Source organism: Solanum lycopersicum, chromosome 4 (assembly GCF_036512215.1).
Source record: "Solanum lycopersicum chromosome 4, SLM_r2.1".
In the NCBI taxonomy this organism is placed as follows: domain Eukaryota; kingdom Viridiplantae; phylum Streptophyta; class Magnoliopsida; order Solanales; family Solanaceae; genus Solanum; species Solanum lycopersicum.
The window spans coordinates 60,394,246-60,414,200 of record NC_090803.1 but is presented as its reverse complement, the minus strand read 5'-3'; the positions used below and the strand labels follow the sequence as shown (position 1 = coordinate 60,414,200).

Below are 19,955 nucleotides of genomic sequence, written 5' to 3'. Positions count from 1 at the left end.
TTCCTAAATCTAACCTTTGAATTTACAGTAAAAATGAGAGAAAACAGGCAACATTCACCAATTGAACATCTTGCTTCAGATGCATAATTGAAACTAAAAAAAATTCCTCTCACTTGGGGAAAAAAAGGAATGGATAAATAACATTGACTGAAAAAGAAAAGGTAGAAAAAAAAAGAAAAGGGAAAGACTGAAGAAGCATATGAAAGGAACAGGTCCAATCTAACAGTTATGCACACTCACATGATCAATCAATCAAAAATATGATCAGCCAAGGAAAACACTTTCAAAAGGAAAATTTTGGAACTTGGGGATGATTAAGGTGACATGAATATTCCTAAATGGCTAATGAACATTGCGCATACTGCCCTCTAATCTTGAATTCTATGCTCAGTTTTGTATATTAAGTTGTATGCCTCTATACCACTTTTAAAGTCATGTTACTCATGCACTATAACATTGTATTTGCATCTAGCACGGGAGAAATGCTTAGTAAAATTGAAGCAAAATTCAACATTATCCAGAGATCTAAGGTATATGCACTACAATTATTCATGATTAAATATAAAGTCAATGCACTTGAACCTATTTCTTCCGCTTGTCCCAAAAGATATTCATGCCCTAAATACTACCAAAACAAAGATCATCTTAAAAAGCCTTATCCAAATGTGATTGTCTATGGTTGAGATGAATTTGGTGGACTACACCTCTACTTTGGTGCCTTATAAAATATTGATTGAGAAAGTAGAGTGTGTTAGTTCTTAGGTGAATCTTTTGTATTGAGTAAAGTCTTGGAGGATTTACCTTGTAAGGGGAATAATTTGGGGACCCTACACTTGAACAAAGTTCACTTGTTATGTTCAACTTGGATGCATCTAGTGAGGGGGAATCAATGGGAGACCCATTTGTTTGAACTTAGTTCTTCTATTAGGAACCATATAAACTGGAATTCAGGATTAACGTCAACAATTATTATATTTTTGTAGTGCACCTGATAGTACCACGTCCAGGGAATAGATTGAGAGAACATGTTCCTTTACAAATGATGTTCAAGAAAATTATTCTTCTAACTGACTCTATTGAAATTAAAGATGAATGAATTGTTGTTACTGCAGAGGGCACACGATTGATTGAACAAGTTCCTTAAAGGTGATAAAAAAAAAGATTGAGCGTGCATAGACCACGGCTACCTTTGAAATTGAGAAGACTGCTAATTTTGTTAATCCAAAATATATTTTGGTTGCTAAAAATGGCTTTTATTTATCCTCTCATGCCCAATCTTTTAATATTAACTAGCCACTCTAGCCTTTGACTTCCCAATTTTTTCTCATCACAAGTGTATGATTCTATCTTTAATTTTGATTATATTTGTGGTGTATATGCTTTTTTATTAATGCCTATGTTAGGTTTGAGTTTCAGGTCATGTTTATCTCATATATTTGTGCAAACACTTCGTTATAACTAACTGAGTTTTTGATTTTTTAAGTGTTTGAGTAGGTGATAGCTAGTGGTCATGAGTATCAAATTTGCTTCTCTTAGTATGGTGTAAGCCTTCACAGTGTTCTATGCTGTCGAAAGGGAAAAGTGCATGTTTCAGGTTTGAGTTTCAGGTCATGTTTATCTCATATATTTGTGCAAACACTTCGTTATAACTAACTGAGTTTTTGATTTTTTAAGTGTCTGAGTAGGTGATAGCTAGTGGTCATGAGTATCAAATTTGCTTCTCTTAGTATGGTGTAAGCCTTCACAGTGTTCTATGCTGTCGAAAGGGAAAAGTGCATACTTGTGTAATAATTATAACCCAATTGGTCTAACTTGATCCTCTAATGTGTTTGTTTTGTGCATTGAGTTTTAAGAAACTGACACAACACAGATTGATTTATTCACACAAGAAGCAATGATTTGTCATCATAAAAAAGGGAATCTGTTAGGGTACACATGAATATGTGTCGCGCCCCATTTTCGCAGAAAACGGGTTTTGTGCACGACCTAGCAACTCTTTTGAAATTTTTGAGTTTTGGAGTCGCCACCTAACGAATTAAGGCGCGTTAGGGCGCCTATCTAACTTAACTAAGTCTAACTAAGGTCAACGAGCCAGAGATTAGGGTAAGGGTTCAAATTACCTCGAAGGGAAGGTGTTAGGCATCCCTCGAGGTCCACAAGTGTGGGTCCCGGCCGTATCTCATGCAATCTATGTGGGGGTTCAAATAGCAATCAAGGTCGTTTATTAATTTATTTAATCTTACTAAGTGATAACAAATACGAAACAATTAGGACTATTATTCTCATTTAGATATGTGAAGCTAGGTGATGGCAATAAATAAACAATTAGGCTCATTTTATTTATTTTGACATACGACACTATGTTATAAACAAAATTGGCAAATATTAAGCAATTAATATGTGCGAAAATAAAGTTTGAAAATTTATAAGTTTTGAATAGGAATTTTTATTTTTTCTAAAAAAATGTTTGTTTCTTTATAGGGATGATGCCACGATATTATTGATCGTGCTTCTCCACCATAGAAACAATTTTGATTTGAGGTCGGTCTAAAAATAGTTATGTTTTGAAAAATGATTTAAAATATTTAGTTCACACGTAGGCACATAAACAATTACATATAAATGCACATAATTCTTTTTGAAGTTCATGGGAAGTGGTACTTCCGGGGACGCATCGGTTTTAAAAATTGGAGCTAGACCTCGTAGTTCCTTTGACTTTCCCAATAACGATAGGTTAGGAGATAGTACTTTATAATTTATTTCAAAATAAAGTAGAGTCATAATCAATCCAAAATTTAAAGAAAGATTGAATAATGACTTTTTTTTTTAAAAAAAAAAAAATTTGTTACAAGCCAAGTTAAATGCATGAAATGATTCTAAGTTAGTATTAAGAAGAAAAAAAAATATTTGCATCACGAATGTGGAAAACAAATGGGATTACTAGTTAAATAATATTAATTAATTTTAGGGGAGGACTCAAATATGCACAAACAAATTTTATTCTCTTATTTACAAACCTATAGACATGATTTCTAGGTGTTCAAAAAAAGTAACATATATATGCATGATTTCGTAAATGGTATGAACAAATTAAACCTTAGACATGGTTTCTACATGATAAGACAAATGAGAAATTATAATATTTTAACATCTAACAACCTACTAGATTTATTAGGATTTGATTTTAACATTAAAAAATTAATGGATTCTAGTTTTTAAGGCTTGTTAACAAAACGTCAAGCAAATTGAAAATTGATTAGATTATAACACCTACAAATATCAAATCTAGGTGGTTAAAGACAAACCTATAGGCATGATTTCTAAAAAAAATAATGAACAAGTAAGCATATAAATCCCCCTCCCCTAGACGACCCCCAAATAACTTTATTATATGATCTTTAGGGTTACAATTGTTACATCATTCAAATAAATAAAATAGCGGAAAAAATAAATATATATATATATATATATACACATTCAAACAAATAAACAAATCCTTCTTCAGTTAATCTTCAACTTGAACTTCAAATATGAAACCTGTCAAAGTAATTAAATAACTACACAAGTAATCACACTTGTTAGTTAAGGTGAGACAATATGCAATCGTTTAATGACGAATTCTATATAAAAACAGACAATGGTTTACACAAATATGTGAATATGAAAATAGTATGAATGTTGAGAATACTAACCTGTTAAACAAAACAAGATGATTCACCTTTTACTCGAACAAAATAGGAAAATAGCGAAGAAAAGCACTTGAATATTCACCGAAATATTAATGTTGTTTAAAGTAGCAAGAGAGCAATGAGAGGAGGGAGAGTGATGAGAGAATTTTTGGTTGAGAGTGAATGGGGTCCATGAAATAGAGGAGGGGTCTTATTTATATAGTAGAGGAGGGGGAACAAATAAGGAAAATAAATATTTTTAAGGAATCAATTAATATTCCCTTTTCCTTATTTAAAAGAGAGCCAAATCAGAAAAAAAATAATTCATTACCATAATACAAACAAATAAGGAATCAGTATTTATTCACAAGGAAAAATAAATCAATTAAACTTATTTTCCTTAACTAGTAGAGAGTAAAATCAGTACAATCCTTTTTACCTTAATTAAATATCACTTTCCAAAGATATAACAACCAAGAATATATTTGAAGTCAATCAAGGTAAAATAAAATAATCAATTAAAATGACAATAATATTTATAAAAGATATAAGAAATCTGCAACTACTATTGAAAATTACAAGGTAACAAATAATAATCAAAGTGAAACCAATATACAATTAGCATGTCAATACCCAAATCACATTTAGCAGACTTACAGGAACTGATTATCATACAATATTGTTTTCAACATGGCTAAAACACATGTACTTTGCAAATTTTCAAGAGAAAAATCAACAAGATCAGTCCATAAGATCAAGCAAATCACAATATAGTTTTATATTCATAACAAAATATTTCTGAAAAACAAGCCGAACATTAGGCAAATTAAACATCTAAATTAATAATAATAATAAAAACTAAAACAGAAACTAACCCAGACGGATCTGTTGAAATTCATCTTAAAATCAGCCGCAATATTGAGATATGTATAGAATCTACGTCTTCATTAGCCGAACTTGTTGGCTGGAAACAAAGAAAGAGGAAAGGCTCGCCGGAGTCGATGCTGCTGTCTCCTCGAGACGCTGCTGCTGCTGTCTCGTCGAGACGTTGCTGGTCGGAGATGCTACCTGTCTCTGCAAAAGAAGAGGAAAAGAAAAGGAGAAGAAGAAGGGGAAAACGGGGAGGAGAGAAAGAGCGAGAGGGAGAGGAGAAGCGGGAGGAGGGGAATGACGGGAGAGGGGAGACGGGTGAAGGAAGAGGAATGAAGAGGAGGGAGACATGCTGCCGGTGACTGTGGGCTGATGGTTGACGCCGCTCGCTGCTCGTCCGGCGGCTTTTGTTTGCAGCACGCTGGTGGGTCTGGTTGCTCGCCATTTGCGAGAGCGACGAGAGGGAGGCGACGAGGAGAGAGAGGTGGTCGTTCGCCTCTTTTGCAGCTGCTGGCCGGACGCAGGAGTTTTCGCCGGCGACCGCTGCTGACTCCTCGCCGGTCATGGCTGCTGATGCTGTCCGCCATGGCTGTTGTTGCTTGTCTCCTGGCTGTCTCCCTTGCCGGAAAAGGTGGAGGAGAGGGAGAGAGAAGGGAGCGGCTGCTTGGAGAGGAAGAGGTGGCGAAGAGAGAGAGAGAGAGAGAGAGAGAGGAGCGACTGGCGGCTGGTTCTTCTGGTGGCTTTCACCGGAAGTGGCGAGGAGAGAGGGGGCCGGGCTGGAGAGAGAGAGAGAGGGGAGAGGCGGCTGAAAAAGGGAGGGAGAAGAGAATCAGAATTATTTTAGGGATTAGGGTCTTTTAGGTTAAAATATGTAGATTAAATCTGGACCATTGATTTTAGAAGAGATGAGGGGTTAGGATTAGATCTAGGAATTAATTAAAATGGAAGGATGAGATCAAAAGATGACTTCTTGAAATTAGATGAGTTAGATACGGAATGGCTAAAATTGCAATTAAAATTTGGCTAGAATTGGAATGAAAGAGAGGCTATGATTGTAATAAAACTCTAATTCAAGTGGCTAGAATTGAAAGAAATTGGAATGGAATAGGCTAGAATTTAAAATTTAAGGAAAGTGTAGGAATTACTATTTAATTGAAATACTACATATATTAAAATATTTTTATATAATTGAAAATCATTTAAATTTTAACATTTGAAATTCATTAATAATTTTAAAATATTTTAATAATTTATATGATAATTTTATAGAATAAAACATACTAAAATATATAATTTTCAAGCAAAGTCGATTTAAAGATTCTAAAATTTAAAATACGTATTTAATCGAATTGTATTCCTAAAATGGTCAAAGGTCGGTCAAAATTGGGTGTCAACAATATGTATATTTTGAAAAAATGAGAACGATTACATCATGAAACAAGTTTAGCAGATGTGATCTGTGTTTAAGAAGATCACTGGCAAGAAGTCATCTGCCAAGAAACGATGAAGCAAGGCAAGCAATACTGCTGATGGTAAATCGGGAAGCAGCATTGCAAATATATATTACTTACTTACCTGTTTGTTGCAAGAAGTTGAATTTGCCATAGTCAAAAAGGGGGAATTTATTGTTTAAGTCTCATTGTTTTGAACTATGGTAAAAGCATGAAGAACAGGTAGTAAAAACTTGGTTCAGCAGTTCAACTTTAAACAGGATTTCAGCAAACTTATTTACGGAAACCTGATGCAAGTTTTCTTGAGGCGGTGGCTAACTAATTAAAGAAAACATGTTTTATTAATTAAAAAGGAAAAATTGCTGGAAGAGTTTATGTGTCCAAGTCAAATACAAAATAGGAGTTTGACGAGGAAAAAGTTGAAGAATGTTCGAGGCGGCAGAAAATCAGAGACAAGTTGCTGGAAGTTGTTGGCCTATTCGAGTTCGTGTTGCTGCCTAATCTGAGTAGGAGAATGAGTTGATTTTTTATTGCTATCAATTCTGATTATAAAGAAGTGCAAGTTGAATTTAATAAGGTTTTGTAAAGGCAAAGACAAAGTTGATTCAGACAAGGAGTTGAAGATGCGGCGAAGACAAGTTCAAGTTGAACTAGGAGTTTCACACAAAAGAGGAGTCCTACATGAAGTAGGATTTCTAGTTGAAATAGGTCTTGGATTCAAGTTCAAATCTATAAATAGGTTGATAGTTTCGCTTGAGAAAAATTGTCCACTTACACAGTGTTAAGATAAACACGATCAAGAAATTTGAGAGAGTTTTGAGATTTATTGGGAGTGTTGCAATTTGTGAGGAAAAATTGTAAGATTATATTCAAGAGTTCAACTTGGGTGCATCTAGTGAGAGGGAATCGATGGGAGACCCATCTGTTGAATCTAGTTCTTCTATTGGGAAACATATAAACTGGGATTTCTGATTGATATCAAAAAGTATTATAGTTGGTGTTGCATCTGATAGTACCATGTCTAGGGAACAAATTGAGAGAACATGTTCCTTTACAAATGATATTCAAGAAAATTTGTTCCTCTTACTAACCCTATCAAAATTAAAGATTATTGAACTATTGTTTCTGCAGAGGGTACATTATTGATTGAACAAGTTCCTTAAAAGTGAGATAAAAAGAGAGGGAAAAAAGGGATTAACGTGCATAGATCAAGGCTACCTTTGAAATTGAGAAGACTGTTAATTTTGTTAATCCAAAAGATATTTTTGCTGATGAAAAATGACTTTTATTTATCCTCTCATCTTTTGATATTACCTAGCCACTCTAGTCTTTGACTTTAAATTTTTTCTTATCACAAGTGCTTAATTCTATGTTTAATTTTAATTACATTTGTGGTGTATATGCTTTTTGATTAATTCTAATATTGGGTTTGAATTTCAGGTTCATGTCTATCTCCTATGTTTGTGCAAATGTTTTGTTATAGCAAACTGAGTTCTTGATTTTTTAAATGTTTGAGTAGTTGATAACCAATGGCTATAGTATTGAATTGTCTTCTTTTAGTATGATGTATGCCTTCACAATGTTTGATTTTTGCCTAATGTCAAAAAGGGGGAATTTGTTAAAGTCTCATTGTTTTGAAGTATGACAAAGTTAAGGAGTTATAGCAGTAACATGGCAAAAGGAGGAAGATGTATGTCTTATTTGATGTGTTCGTAATGTGTGTTTGTCATCATCAAAAAGGTGAAGTTTGTTAGAATGAGAAAGATTTTGATATTTGACAAATACAGGAAAAGATGAAAGAAATAGATTGTTTGACATGTTCCTTACAGACCGAATCCGACTTGGATAAGGAGAATGTTAACCTCGCGAATTAGAAGATATAAAGATGTGGAAGTATTACTTTTTCAACAAGCAACCAGTACAGAAAGTTTTCTTTCTATAAAGGAGTTCGCAACCAAGTTGAAAAAGGAATTAGCATTCAATAATGTTTTCTTATTTAATTAAGGAAAATTGCGTAGAAGGCAGGTTGTTTTGTTGTCTATTTAAGGACAAAGTCACGTAGGAGAAGGAGTCCTAGATAGGTTTTCTTGATGCGACAAAGTTATGTTCTAGTTGAAGAAGGAGTTGAAGATGCGGTGAATACAAGTTCGAGTTGAACTAGGAGTTCCATACAAAGTAGGATTTCTATTGAAATAGGTTTTGGATTCAAGTACAAATCTATAAATAGAGTGATAGATTCGCTTGAAAAAAAATTGTGAACTTGCACAGAAAGAAGATCAAAACACGATCAAGAGGTTTGAGAGAGTTTTGAAATTTATTGGGAGTGATGCAATTTGTTAGGAAAAATTGTAAGATTGTATTCAAGAGTCTTGTTTACAATCTGAGTTTTGTGAGTAGAATTTGTTCTAAAAGTTGTAGAACTTGAAAAATATTAGAAGATATAAAATCAGGGTTTTTTGTGTCTTTGGGTAGCTAGAAATTAGAGTTTATAATTTCTTAGTTAGGAATTAGAGTTTATAATTCCTTAGGTTACATATCTTTGTAATCTTTTGTTGAGACTTGAAGTTTAACAAAGTGGAGTTAAATCCTACAGAGGTGTAGGTCGTGATTTTTACCCTTAAGAGTGGGGTTTTCCGCGATAAAATATTGTATTATTATTTTATTTACTTCACAAAATGTAATTGTTTTAATCTACAAAGGAACATATAGAACAAACTTGTTGCTTAAGCGATTTTGGGGGGTAGAATTCCAACTTATACCTTGCTGGAGTATTGGATCCATCCCTAAGCCCTTATCAAGGTTGAGGGAGGGGTTTCCCGGTCCAATAGCACAAGCTTATGTACGATGGCGGCGCAGTTAATGGGGTTTGAGTTATCTTAACTCTTACCTTAAATGGTGTTCAATAATATTCCAAAAATGTGTGCATTATGCTCATAATAATATCTATGTTGAGTTATTACTCCAAAGTACTTCTTTGAACAATTAATTCTAAGAGATAAGTCACAAGTGTAACACCTGGTAAATCTTTGGGTTAAGTTATGAGAAAAAGACAAAAATATCCCTCCTAGAATCTGAAAAGAAGAGAATTAATTTTTTTAAGTAACGTGTGTGGTCGTGCACCTGAAGCTTAGTTAGCACAAAACTTCCCGCAAACTTAAAAGTAGCACTGATCTTGATGTGCGGATGTGCGACGGATATCTACTTTGCACACTGGTTCGCACAAATTACATAGTGCTCAAAAAAATAGGCATAATTTTTAGCAAATAACTTGGATTGGCGAACAGTCAAAAGCGGTTGAAAGAAAACTTCATGGTCTTTCTTTTGGTTGATATGAAGCCACAAAACTCTTCATATGTTAGGAGATATCATGATTGATTGAAGTTGACCTTGAATGAACTTACAAAAAAAATCAATCATTAAAGAACCTCTCAAACTTGACTTTGTGCTAAAGGTTCATTATGATTTTAACTCACATCTTAAGCACTTCCAATACTTAAGAATGAAGTTTAACATATATGAACCACCCGACCCAAGTTGATACACTTACAATAACTGGTTTAGATTATAAGAGTAGAGTTGCAAGGTGTTGCACTTGTTAATTCTCTCTTAGAATTTATTGGTTAGTCCAACAAGTCAGAATAAACACCTAAAATAACTTTACCCAAAAGACCAGAAATTCAAGATTATTTCCTCTTAAAATGAAATAGTTTGAGTGCTTGAGTTCTTCTAGTCTTGGTATAAAAAGGGAATTGACAGTTGGTACAAAAATGAATAATGCAGGGATTAGTAATGAAGGGATTAGCAATGCAGGGATTAGCAATGCAAGGATTATTTTTATCAAGTGTTTGGTTCATTGTTTCTTATCTAATTTTGTGTGTGGTTTAAAAGTTTTTAAAAAAAACTTTCCAATTATACCCTAGAGTTATTATGAGATTTTGTATTTCATGTAATTGAGTCAAAGTAGATAATTAACGGAAAATATTATTTTTTTATAACATTTTTAACTAGTTAGGAGAATAAAATTTTTATTGTCATGTTCACTATTTTCTCATTTAAATTATTTGAGAGTAGATAATTGTCATCTTAATAAATTAGAGTTAATAACTCAAAAGGTCACACAACTATAATGATTATAGAGAAAATTTATTGAACTTTGTTTTGGATCAATAAATTTTAAAAAAACTCTTTATCATAAAATAAAATAAAAATATAAAATAAATTAAACTATTTTTATACTCGAGATGTGTGTGTATATATATATACACACACACTCTTTTTTAGACTACTTGTGTAATGTTTAATGAACTTTCATTAATAGACAATATTTTACTTATGAATTGTTCTTAAATTCATACATCAACATTAACATATTAGTCGGATTATAATATTTTATATTAATAATAAATAGATTAAGTAATTCATATTTTAGAAACAAAAAATTATATTTAAATAATAAAATTTGTAAGCTAATTTATTTAAATAACTTTATTAGTATAAATATAAAATATAAATATAAAATCAAAAAAAATAAATAAAATATTAAAAGGATTTGAGGGGTATTTTTTGTCTTTACCTAGAATAGTCCCATGGTATTAGAGCTAATACCTCCAAATGGAAGGTATTAGTAATACATCCTATAATACCATGTTGGAGGTATAACTAATCCATAAATTAGTTATATATAGGCTCAAATTCCTACCAAACATAGTACTAAATAATACCTTACATAATCCATAGACTATTTCTTCTAATGCAGCCTACCAAACTACCCCTTAGTGTATTATTTTGATTTTCAGGTTTTAGATTAGTGTTTTACCTACTGTTGAAAATTTCAAATTGTCATTATATAAAAATGTAAAATCTAATATTACAAGATGAAAAATCAATAAAAATGAAAAGAAAGTCTTAATAAACGGGAGAGGACTTAAAGGTACGTAAGTTATAACTACGTATAACATTTTCTTCCTCTTGTCCATATAAAGCTAGCTAGGATATTTGATGTTTTTCTATCAAAAAGAGATTATATTATACATGCACTACATTTTTATAGGATGGAGCAAGAAGTGTTGCTTCGTCAAAAAGTGGATTTTTATTTTAACTTAATGCTAGCATAAAACTAATTATAGTAATAAGACCAAAACAAAGTACTAGTCCTAATAAAGATGGAGGCGAAGTCTAGGTTCCATAATCACAGATATAGGCTTTTTTGGGTGCGTAGTCAATCCATAAATCTCGTCCATGCTTATATGTTCTGGTTTCATATCTCCTGCTAATTTCCAATTGAATCCATGTAACAAGTTAGCCATTGTTGTTCGAACAACCTTCATTCCTAAGCTATAACCCGGGCACCTCCTCCTTCCTGAACCAAATGGCAACAGTGCAAAATTTTGTCCTTTTATGTCTATGCCATTTTCTATGAATCTTTCAGGAATGAACTCTTCTGGCCTATCCCAATACTTTGGATTTCTTCCTAAAGACCATGCGTTTACATAAACAGTTGTCCCTTTTGGTATGTCATAACCCGCAACATTACAATCTTCGAGAGAGTAATGAGGAGCAAGCAATGCACATAAAGGATGAAGTCTAAATGTTTCTTTAATTATGGCATCGATATAAGGTAACTTAGAGAAGTCCTCTTCCTCTACCCATCCTTCTTTTCCAATGGCTCTGTCAAGTTCTTGTTGTGCCTTCTCCATGATGTTTGGACTCCGCAAAAGTTCTTGAAATGCCCATTCTATTGTTGCTGCGGATGTATCTGTTCCACCAGCTACCAAATTCTGCCATTGATTGTGGAAAAAATCATTACCAAGTATCAACAATAAATTAAGAAAATACTGAATCGAAAATAAGTGAACTCACATGTATTAGTCCCATCATGCGATCAGAAGTAAGTTTAACTTCACGATTAGGGTCATTAGCAAGGTGCAACAGAGCATCAACCATGTCCTTTGGAACAAAATCCCCTGATTTTTGTATCCTTTTTGCGTTGTGATCATCAAGTACATATTTATAAAACTCTGTCATATTCTTCCCTAATGCCTTCATTCGCCTTACGTAGCCTTGCAAGTCAAACCAACTAAGCCAAGGTATCCAATCCCCAATATTAATCACCCCACCTAGAATAAACCACTCATCCAACATCCATTGCAATCTTTCAAGTGTTACTATTGAAGTATCTGAGTCGTTTGACTGATCACTACAATAGTTGTCACTCATAACCAACCTATTTATAGTGCGAAGAGTAAATCGAGGTAAATGGTCTTTAAGAAAAATTGGTTTTCCTGAGTGAGCAAAAAGACAAGAAATCAAAGTTTTCCTTTCCTCGATACGAACATACTCTAAATAATCAAGTCTCTTGGGACTAAATATCTCGGTTAGGTAAATTTTTCTAGCTTGACGCCAATATGCACAATAAGATGCCCATACCATGTCTGAGTAGTTAAAACTAGTGTGCTTACCAACGGCTAATGAAGGGCGAGAAGCAAAGATAGTATCATGTGTTTTCAATATCTCTTTAGCCATTTCTGGAGATGATGCTACCAAAACAGGCTTCGAACCAAACTTAAGTAACATTAAATCTCCATATTTTTGTGAAAGATGGTGAAAAGACACATGTGGGAGTGAACCAATGAGGTTCAAATTGCCAATAATTGGCCATGGCTTTGGACCTGGTGGTAATTTCCTTTTGGAATGATTGAATTTTTTTGAGAGGAAAACTAATGATAGTAGCCATGCACCAAACACTACGAAAACCCAAGGGATGTCCATCTTTGATTAGATAATAAGTGACTGAAGTTGAATAGATATAATAATTCAAGCAAGTTTGAGAAATATTTATAGTGCAACTTGCTAGAGTTTAGCAGGATTTTCTTTAACGAGTGTCAATGGTTATTAGTAAAAAAAATATAAATAGGCTAGTTGGGCTTGAACACACAACCTCACATAGTGTTTGTATGTCCCAAACCAATAGACACTACGATAAAACAACTTTTAGCGGCATTAAATATTGACATTATAAAAAGTGTTAAAGTCTTTACCGGCATTACTTAAGTGTCATTAGAATCAATGACGCTAAAAGCTTTAGGGACATATACTGAGAGTATTAATTGCCGTTAAAAATACATATTTAGCGACAATTAGGAATTAACTGCCGCTATTGATCTTTTTTGATGTAGTGAGACTAAGCTACTTGTTTCAGAAGGTGTCAATTTATGTATTTATAAAACTAAAATTTAACCACTATATACAACGTAATTTTCCGATCAAGGGTGTCGCTTGACACCCCATGGATCAAGGTAGGTCCGCCATTGGTAATACTCTTATCGTTATACAAATGACTCACATATATTCTTATTGAAAAAAAAAACTCACATATACCCTTTATCTAACAAAACTGAAATAAAGTTGTTTAAAATTCATTTTTTTTTACTTTAAATTTTAGAAAAATTCATGTAGGGTATATATATGGTCCTTTGGACAAAGTTCAAGGTATATTTAAATATTTTTCATACAAAAATTATTTTTTTCTTCTTTGATTATCATTATTTGAGTTTCTTATTTATTTTATTTTTCATTTCATTCTTTAGTGTAAAGAAAAAAATTTACAGCTATTTTTTTGCGGCTATATTGTAATTTAGTTTTTGTATTTGTAAAAATCAAATAAAAAATGGGGCATCTATAATAAATTTTAGAAGAAAATTAGTGAAACACAAATAAATTTGACCATCAAAATAATAAATTTAAATTAATAGTTGAAATAAAAAAGTAAAAACAAAATGTGTGTGAGTAAATCAAATATACCCCATATGGATTATTTTTTTTAAGAAAAATAGTAATCAAAATTAATTTTTTCATTAGAGGAAAAGGATATATGCGAGTCATTTGTATAATAATAGGGGTATATAGGAGATTTGGTATAAATATATCCTCCATCCGCCTTATAAGCGTGGATTGTTAGAAATAAAAGTAATTTTTAGTCAAAAAATCGATGTCAAGTAGAGCTGTTCAAAATCGAACCGAAATCAATTAGCCGAACTGATAAAAAAGTTATTGATTTATAGTACTGGGTTATTGTTTAGTGGTTTTGATAACGGTTTTGATTTTTTTTTTGTTATCGGTTTATCGGTTCTTATCAGTTTGAAGTTTTTTCTTACAGGTTTACCGATAAACCGATCGTAAATTAAATAATTATAATTATACCATTTTGTATATAAAGTCTTCGACTTATTGATTTCCTACTTTTATTTTTGATTGTCTCAAACACTTGGTTATACTATAATGTAAAAGTGTTTGCTTTTGAGCAAGATATAACTTGTCAAGTGCATAGTTTATTTGGTTTGTCACCTTGTTTCTAAGTGATTTTCAATATTTTTTCTTTTGTGTCAAATCTTAACGGTTAAACCGATAACCGAACCGATAACTATCAATAACCGATAAGTCAGTATCTTAATAGTTCTATAATGATTTAGCATCTCTACAAACCGATAACCAATAAGCCAACTCAATAAACTTTAAAATGAAACTGAACTGAACAGACCGATACGCAATTCTAATATCAAGTGTATTGAGGTGGGAGGGGAAGGAGGGAGAAACAGATGGAGAATAATTTTATAAGAATTGTAGGGTTAAGGGGCATTTTAGGTCCTTTGTTCTTTTCAGGACAAAGTAGCAAATTTAAGAAAGTGATCTATCTATCTATTGTCCTCAATTGTTGTTCTAGTTAGTTGTAGAGAAAATAAGTAAACTTCTTTGTAGCAAATTTAGGGTATCAAGTATCAAGTGTCATTTGCTCATTAAAGAAGAGATGATCTAAGAATAGATTTTTTTATGGTTTTCATATATTATGATTTAATTTTATTTTTGCCATTTTAGAACTGATCATCCTAAATAGAAAGTCACTTTTTTCTTTGTGGAAAATAATTTTGGACGATTACAAAATCAACTTTGTCTTGCCTTGCTTTCAATTATTATAAGACGAGTACCAATGAGTAATCTAATCTCTATGATTTGTCACTATACAATTCTCACTTAAATACTTTTAAGTATGGAGAAATCAAGGATTATATTGATAATTTTGATGTTGAGTTACAAGCTCCTTATATAGGAGAAGACTCTTATTCTAGTTATACTAGGAATTCTACTACAACACAATTATTTACATGAATAGTATTGTATTACAAGTCAAATATTTTATTCGACTCCTACAATATTCAGTAGCTTGGTCGTACATAACTTAGAATTTAGTAATCTAGTCCTAGTATGACTCTTACTCTAACTCGTCAGGCTTCGATGGACATGTTCCATCTATCTTCAAGCTTCCTTCAACAGTCACTGGAATGTTCGTGGTTCGGTTATTGATTAAAACTAAAATCAAATTAATCTAGCTGATTTTTAAATTTTTAAAATCAAACCAAATGAAAAAACAACCGCCGATTTGGTTATTGTCAGCTTGGTTTATTAGATTTGAAAATAATAAATTTTTTAGGACATACGTATCTCGATAAAAATGAACACCTAATACATGAACAATTCATTATTTCTCGTTACAAAATATAAATTTCACATAAGATGACCGTTAAATGAATTAAGCAAAGTCAAATAAACTTTCTAAAATAAAATATAAAATCATCCTTTACAAATAAACTTTTTAAGAAAAGTCAAATATTTTTTTAAAGGTAGAATTTTTTTTCTTTGCTAGATTAAATTATTGTCAAACCAAATGCATAAAGAGTCATCAAGTCTCAACAAGCAATGAAAAATAATTTCACTAGCCAACAAATAACAAACACTTTAATTTCACTAGCCAACAAACAACAAACACATTAATTTCTAGATTCTTTCTCTTAAAATTGAATGGTTTGAACGTTTGGGCTTCTTCTAGTTTCGGAATAAGAAAAGGATGGATCGTTTGCATCAATTATGGGGTTGATTTGTGTTTTAATTTGATTCAGGTTTGAGAATGAAAAATTGTTCGTGTTTTGTGCGGCTATAAAAAATATTTATAAGATAATAGGATATAATATTTATATTTTGTTTAGTATTAGTCATATAGACAAGGTTAATATTTTGAAGTTTGTTTAAACTTATAAAAAAACTTTTAAAAAGAAAATTACATTTTTAAGTCCAAACAATTCATATGTATATAATAGAATAAAACATTTACCCGTTAGGTTTTCGTTTTCACCATCTTTGATAGTAGTACTGATCCTCTAAATAAACTCTGATTTCGTGAAAAAAAATGGAAGTTTTTCGTTGTGTCGTTATTATTATGTTTATTTATTATATTTTTGTAACATTAATTAAATATTATTTAAAAGAAACATACAAAAGTACATTATGAATGATATTAATTATTATGAGTAGAAGTTACAAGTTAGATAAAAAGATATATGAGTTATGAATCTTTTTAGACACTCAATAATGTGTTATAGTTTATGAAGTTCTTTCTTGAAGCTAACGAAGAAAAACATTAATGATAAATTTTATTTGTTGCGTAGGGTTTATAATGAAATTTAACAATTTTTTAAAAGTAAATTTGTTAAATTTAAAGTAAAAGACCGAATTGATACTTTTTTATCATTCATTAATAACTATTTTAATCAAGTAAAATGTATTAAAGATAAAAAAAACACATTCATTATATACTAAGAACGGTTTCAATAAAGTGATATAGATTTAGGACCAAAATAGAGCATTACCCATAAGAACCATTGTGAATTTTTTTTCTGTTTGCTTATAGAGTTCAACAATATTCCACAAGCATCAAACCTAATTTTTACTAGACAACAAACTACAAATACTCTAATTTCAAGCTTATCCTCTTAAAATGGAATGGTATGGATACTTAAAACTTCTTAGGTGCATCAAATTTGGTGGCTTGTGTATTTTATTATTATTTTTTTACTACTTTCTTAAATCAGATTACTTGTCATTTCTTTGAGAATACAAAATTTAGTTCATTATTAAATTTAGCAAGATAGTAAGATAACTTTGAAAGAAAAAATAAAATTATTATTGATGGTCAATTACAACAAACTGAGGCAATCAAATTACTTGTTGGATCACTACTAAAACCAACTGATTAAAAAGTTCAAGAAAATGAAACAAAGATTTTTTTTTTCCCTTTTTTCTATTATTATTAAAGTCAGTTCTAATAAAGATGGAGGGGAAGTCTAGGTTCCATAATCACAGATACAGGCTTATTTGGGTGCGTAGTCAATCCATAAATCTCGTCCATGCTTATATCTTCTGGCCTCATATCTCCTCCTAATTTCCAATTGAATCCATGCAACAAGTTAGCCATTGTTGTTCGAACAACCTTCATACCAAGGCTATACCCCGGGCACTTTCTTCTTCCTGAACCAAATGGCAACAATGCAAAATTTTGTCCTTTTATGTCTATGTTATTTTCTATGAACCTTTCAGGAATAAACTCTTGTGCCCTATCCCAATACTTTGAATTTCTCCCTAAAGACCACGCGTTTACATAAACAATTGTCCCTTTTGGTATGTCATAACCCGCAACATTACAATCCTCAATGGAGTAATGAGGAGGAAGCAATGCACATAAAGGGTGAAGTCTAAATGTTTCTTTGATTATGGCATCGATATAAGGTAACTTAGAGAAGTCCTCTTCTTCTACCCATCGTTCTCTTCCAATGGCTCTGTCAAGTTCTTGTTGTGCCTTCTCCGTGATGTTTGGACTCCGCAAAAGTTCTTGAAATGCCCATTCTATTGTTGCTGCTGAAGTATCGGTTGCACCTGATATCAAATCCTAACATCGATTGCAAAAAAATTAAGAAAATGATCTATCTTATGGTAGAGAAAATAATTAAAACTTACATGTATTAATCCCATTAGCCTATCGGACGTAAGCTTAACATCAAGATTAGGGTCATCAGCAAAGTGCAACAAAGTATCAACCATGTCCTTAGCAACATAATCCTCCTCTATTTCTCTCTTTGTTGCCTTGTGATCTTCAATTACATAGTTAAAAAAAATTGTGAAATTTTTCCCTAAAGTTTTCATTTGCTTTAAGTATCCTTGTAAGTCGAACCAACTAAGCCAAGGTATCCAATCCCCAATATTAATCACCCCACCAAGAAGAAACCACTCATCGAGCATCTGTTGTAACGTTTCAAGTGTTATTATTGACTGGTCATCATTATAATATTTGTCACTCATAACCAACCTACTTATAGTGCGAAGTGTAAATCGAGGTAAATGGTCTTTAAGCAAAACTGGTTTTCCTGAGAGAGGAAAAAGACGAGAAATTAAAGTCCGTCCTTCCTCAACACGGATATGTTCAAATGAATCAAGCCTTTTAGGACTAAATATCTCAGTTAGGTAGATTCTTCTAGCCTGACGCCAGTGTGCACCGTAAGGTGCCCATGTCATGTCTGAGTAATTATAACTAGTGTATTTACCAGCAGCTAATTCAGGACGAGATGCAAAAATAGCATCATGTGTTTTCAGTATCTCTTTAGCCATTTCTGGAGATGATGCTACCAAAACAGGCTTCGAACCAAATTTTAGTAGCATTAAATCGCCATATTTTTGCGAAAGATGGTGCAAAGATACATGTGGGAGTGAACCAAGGAGATTCAAATTGCCAATAATTGGCCATGGCTTTGGACCTGGTGGTAATTTCCTTTTGGCAGGATGGTTCAATATTTTTAAGACAAAAGCAAATGCGAATAGCCATGAGCCAAACACTATGAAAGCCCAAGAGATCTCCATATCTGATAATTCAAGAAAACTAGAGTTCCAAATATATGTATATATATATATATAGGGCAGCCTACCACTACATATTTTGGTATAATATAAAAAATAAAGAGTTGAAATTGTGTAAAACTCTTTTAAGTAACTTTGAAAAATAGACATTTTTTCAAAGGGCTAATAAGTACTATTAACTATGATTTGCTCATTAGAGAAGAGAGATATAAGAGCTAGGAGAAAAATTTGATTGTTTTCATAAATTATGATTATTTTTTTATTGTTGTAATTGATAATTCTTAATAGTAAGTCCCTTTTCTCTTTGTGGAAGATAACATTTGGACGACTACAAATTCAATTTTTTTGTAAGATAAACACCATTGCTTAATCTTATCTCTATGAATTTAATCAGTCACCGTTAAATTTTTCCATGGAAGTGGGGCCACTCGTTTCGTAGCTTAAGTAAGCGTTCATGAGAGGTCTTGTGATGTATCAATCTAGAAATTTAAAATAAGAATGATTAGTTGTATTAAAGAAGAGACTCTTTTATTCGTCTTCGTTAATAAAACAAAAATAGCATAAAATAGAGAGACATATATTTAAAATGATTATATTAATTACTGATATGAAAAGTATGGAAGAATATATCTGATAAATTAAACTATTGATATAAAAAAAATATCACGAGAGATACTAGCTAGGCATCTTACCGCTTCATGCTTCTTGTAGGGGTTTGAATAGTATTTGCTTGAATTGTACAACAAACAGAATTTGAAATCAAATTTGCCACAGTATTAATTCACTTTGGAAAGTAGAAAATTCACCTAAGGTAATAATTAAAAATGAATTTAAGAAAAGTCAGATACAATTTTTAAAAATAAAATAATTAAAGTTATCCTTGATGGTCAATTGCTACTAATTGAATGACTATTAAGGCAAAACTCACCTTGACAAGCAATAGGAGAAAAAAACTCTTGGATAGATTAAATTATTTGTTAAATTTTTCTTATAATCAATTGCTTAAAGAGTTGACAAGTCTCCACAAGTAATTAAAAAAAAACTTTTACCTGCAGACAAGCAATAAACACTCTAATTTCAAAGACTTATCCTCTTAAGATGAATGGGTGGGTGAAAGAGGCGGAGTCAGAATTAAAAATTTGGGATTTTAAGTTTCTTTTTGAAAAAGGAGATGGGGTTTAAATCCATAATTCTAGCCTGAAAAATATTTCCAAGGTCACTTCTTTATCAC

General features: G+C 31.9%; 2 protein-coding genes and 1 long non-coding RNA gene across 3 annotated transcripts; all 3 read right to left on the bottom strand.

Moving 5' to 3' along the window:
• Positions 1 to 2,944: 2,944 nt before the first annotated feature.
• On the bottom strand, positions 2,945 to 5,375 carry LOC138348333 (uncharacterized). Its single transcript, XR_011220846.1, has 2 exons — positions 4,544 to 5,375; positions 2,945 to 3,537 (listed from the first exon to the last, which is right to left on the bottom strand). It is a non-coding gene; the product is annotated as an uncharacterized lncRNA (long non-coding RNA).
• Positions 5,376 to 10,836: 5,461 nt separating this feature from the next.
• Positions 10,837 to 12,841, bottom strand: LOC101255092 (trimethyltridecatetraene synthase-like). Its single transcript, XM_004238447.4, has 2 exons — positions 11,849 to 12,841; positions 10,837 to 11,766 (listed from the first exon to the last, which is right to left on the bottom strand). The coding sequence occupies exons 1-2, from the start codon at positions 12,755 to 12,757 to the stop codon at positions 11,143 to 11,145; spliced, it is 1,533 nt and encodes a 510-aa protein (XP_004238495.1). The 5' UTR covers positions 12,758 to 12,841; the 3' UTR covers positions 10,837 to 11,142.
• A 4,136-nt stretch (positions 12,842 to 16,977) lies between these two features.
• On the bottom strand, positions 16,978 to 19,379 carry LOC101251576 (cytochrome P450 71A1). Its single transcript, XM_004237771.5, has 2 exons — positions 17,831 to 19,379; positions 16,978 to 17,762 (listed from the first exon to the last, which is right to left on the bottom strand). The coding sequence occupies exons 1-2, from the start codon at positions 18,872 to 18,874 to the stop codon at positions 17,139 to 17,141; spliced, it is 1,668 nt and encodes a 555-aa protein (XP_004237819.2). The 5' UTR covers positions 18,875 to 19,379; the 3' UTR covers positions 16,978 to 17,138.
• Between the last annotated feature and the right edge of the window lie 576 nt (positions 19,380 to 19,955).

What these genes read in the sequence shown, in the direction of transcription:
- LOC101255092 (XM_004238447.4), bottom strand. Translation starts at nt 12,757, where the DNA reads ATGGACATCCCTTGGGTTTTCGTAGTGTTTGGTGCATGGCTACTATCA. An exon ending in GCATGATGGGACTAATACAT is followed by an intron (nt 11,767 to 11,848) that starts GTGAGTTCACTT and finishes AATCAATGGCAG; the next exon opens with AATTTGGTAGCTGGTGGAAC.
- LOC101251576 (XM_004237771.5), bottom strand. Translation starts at nt 18,874, where the DNA reads ATGTCTATTTTTCAAAGTTACTTAAAAGAGTTTTACACAATTTCAACT. An exon ending in GGCTAATGGGATTAATACAT is followed by an intron (nt 17,763 to 17,830) that starts GTAAGTTTTAAT and finishes AATCGATGTTAG; the next exon opens with GATTTGATATCAGGTGCAAC.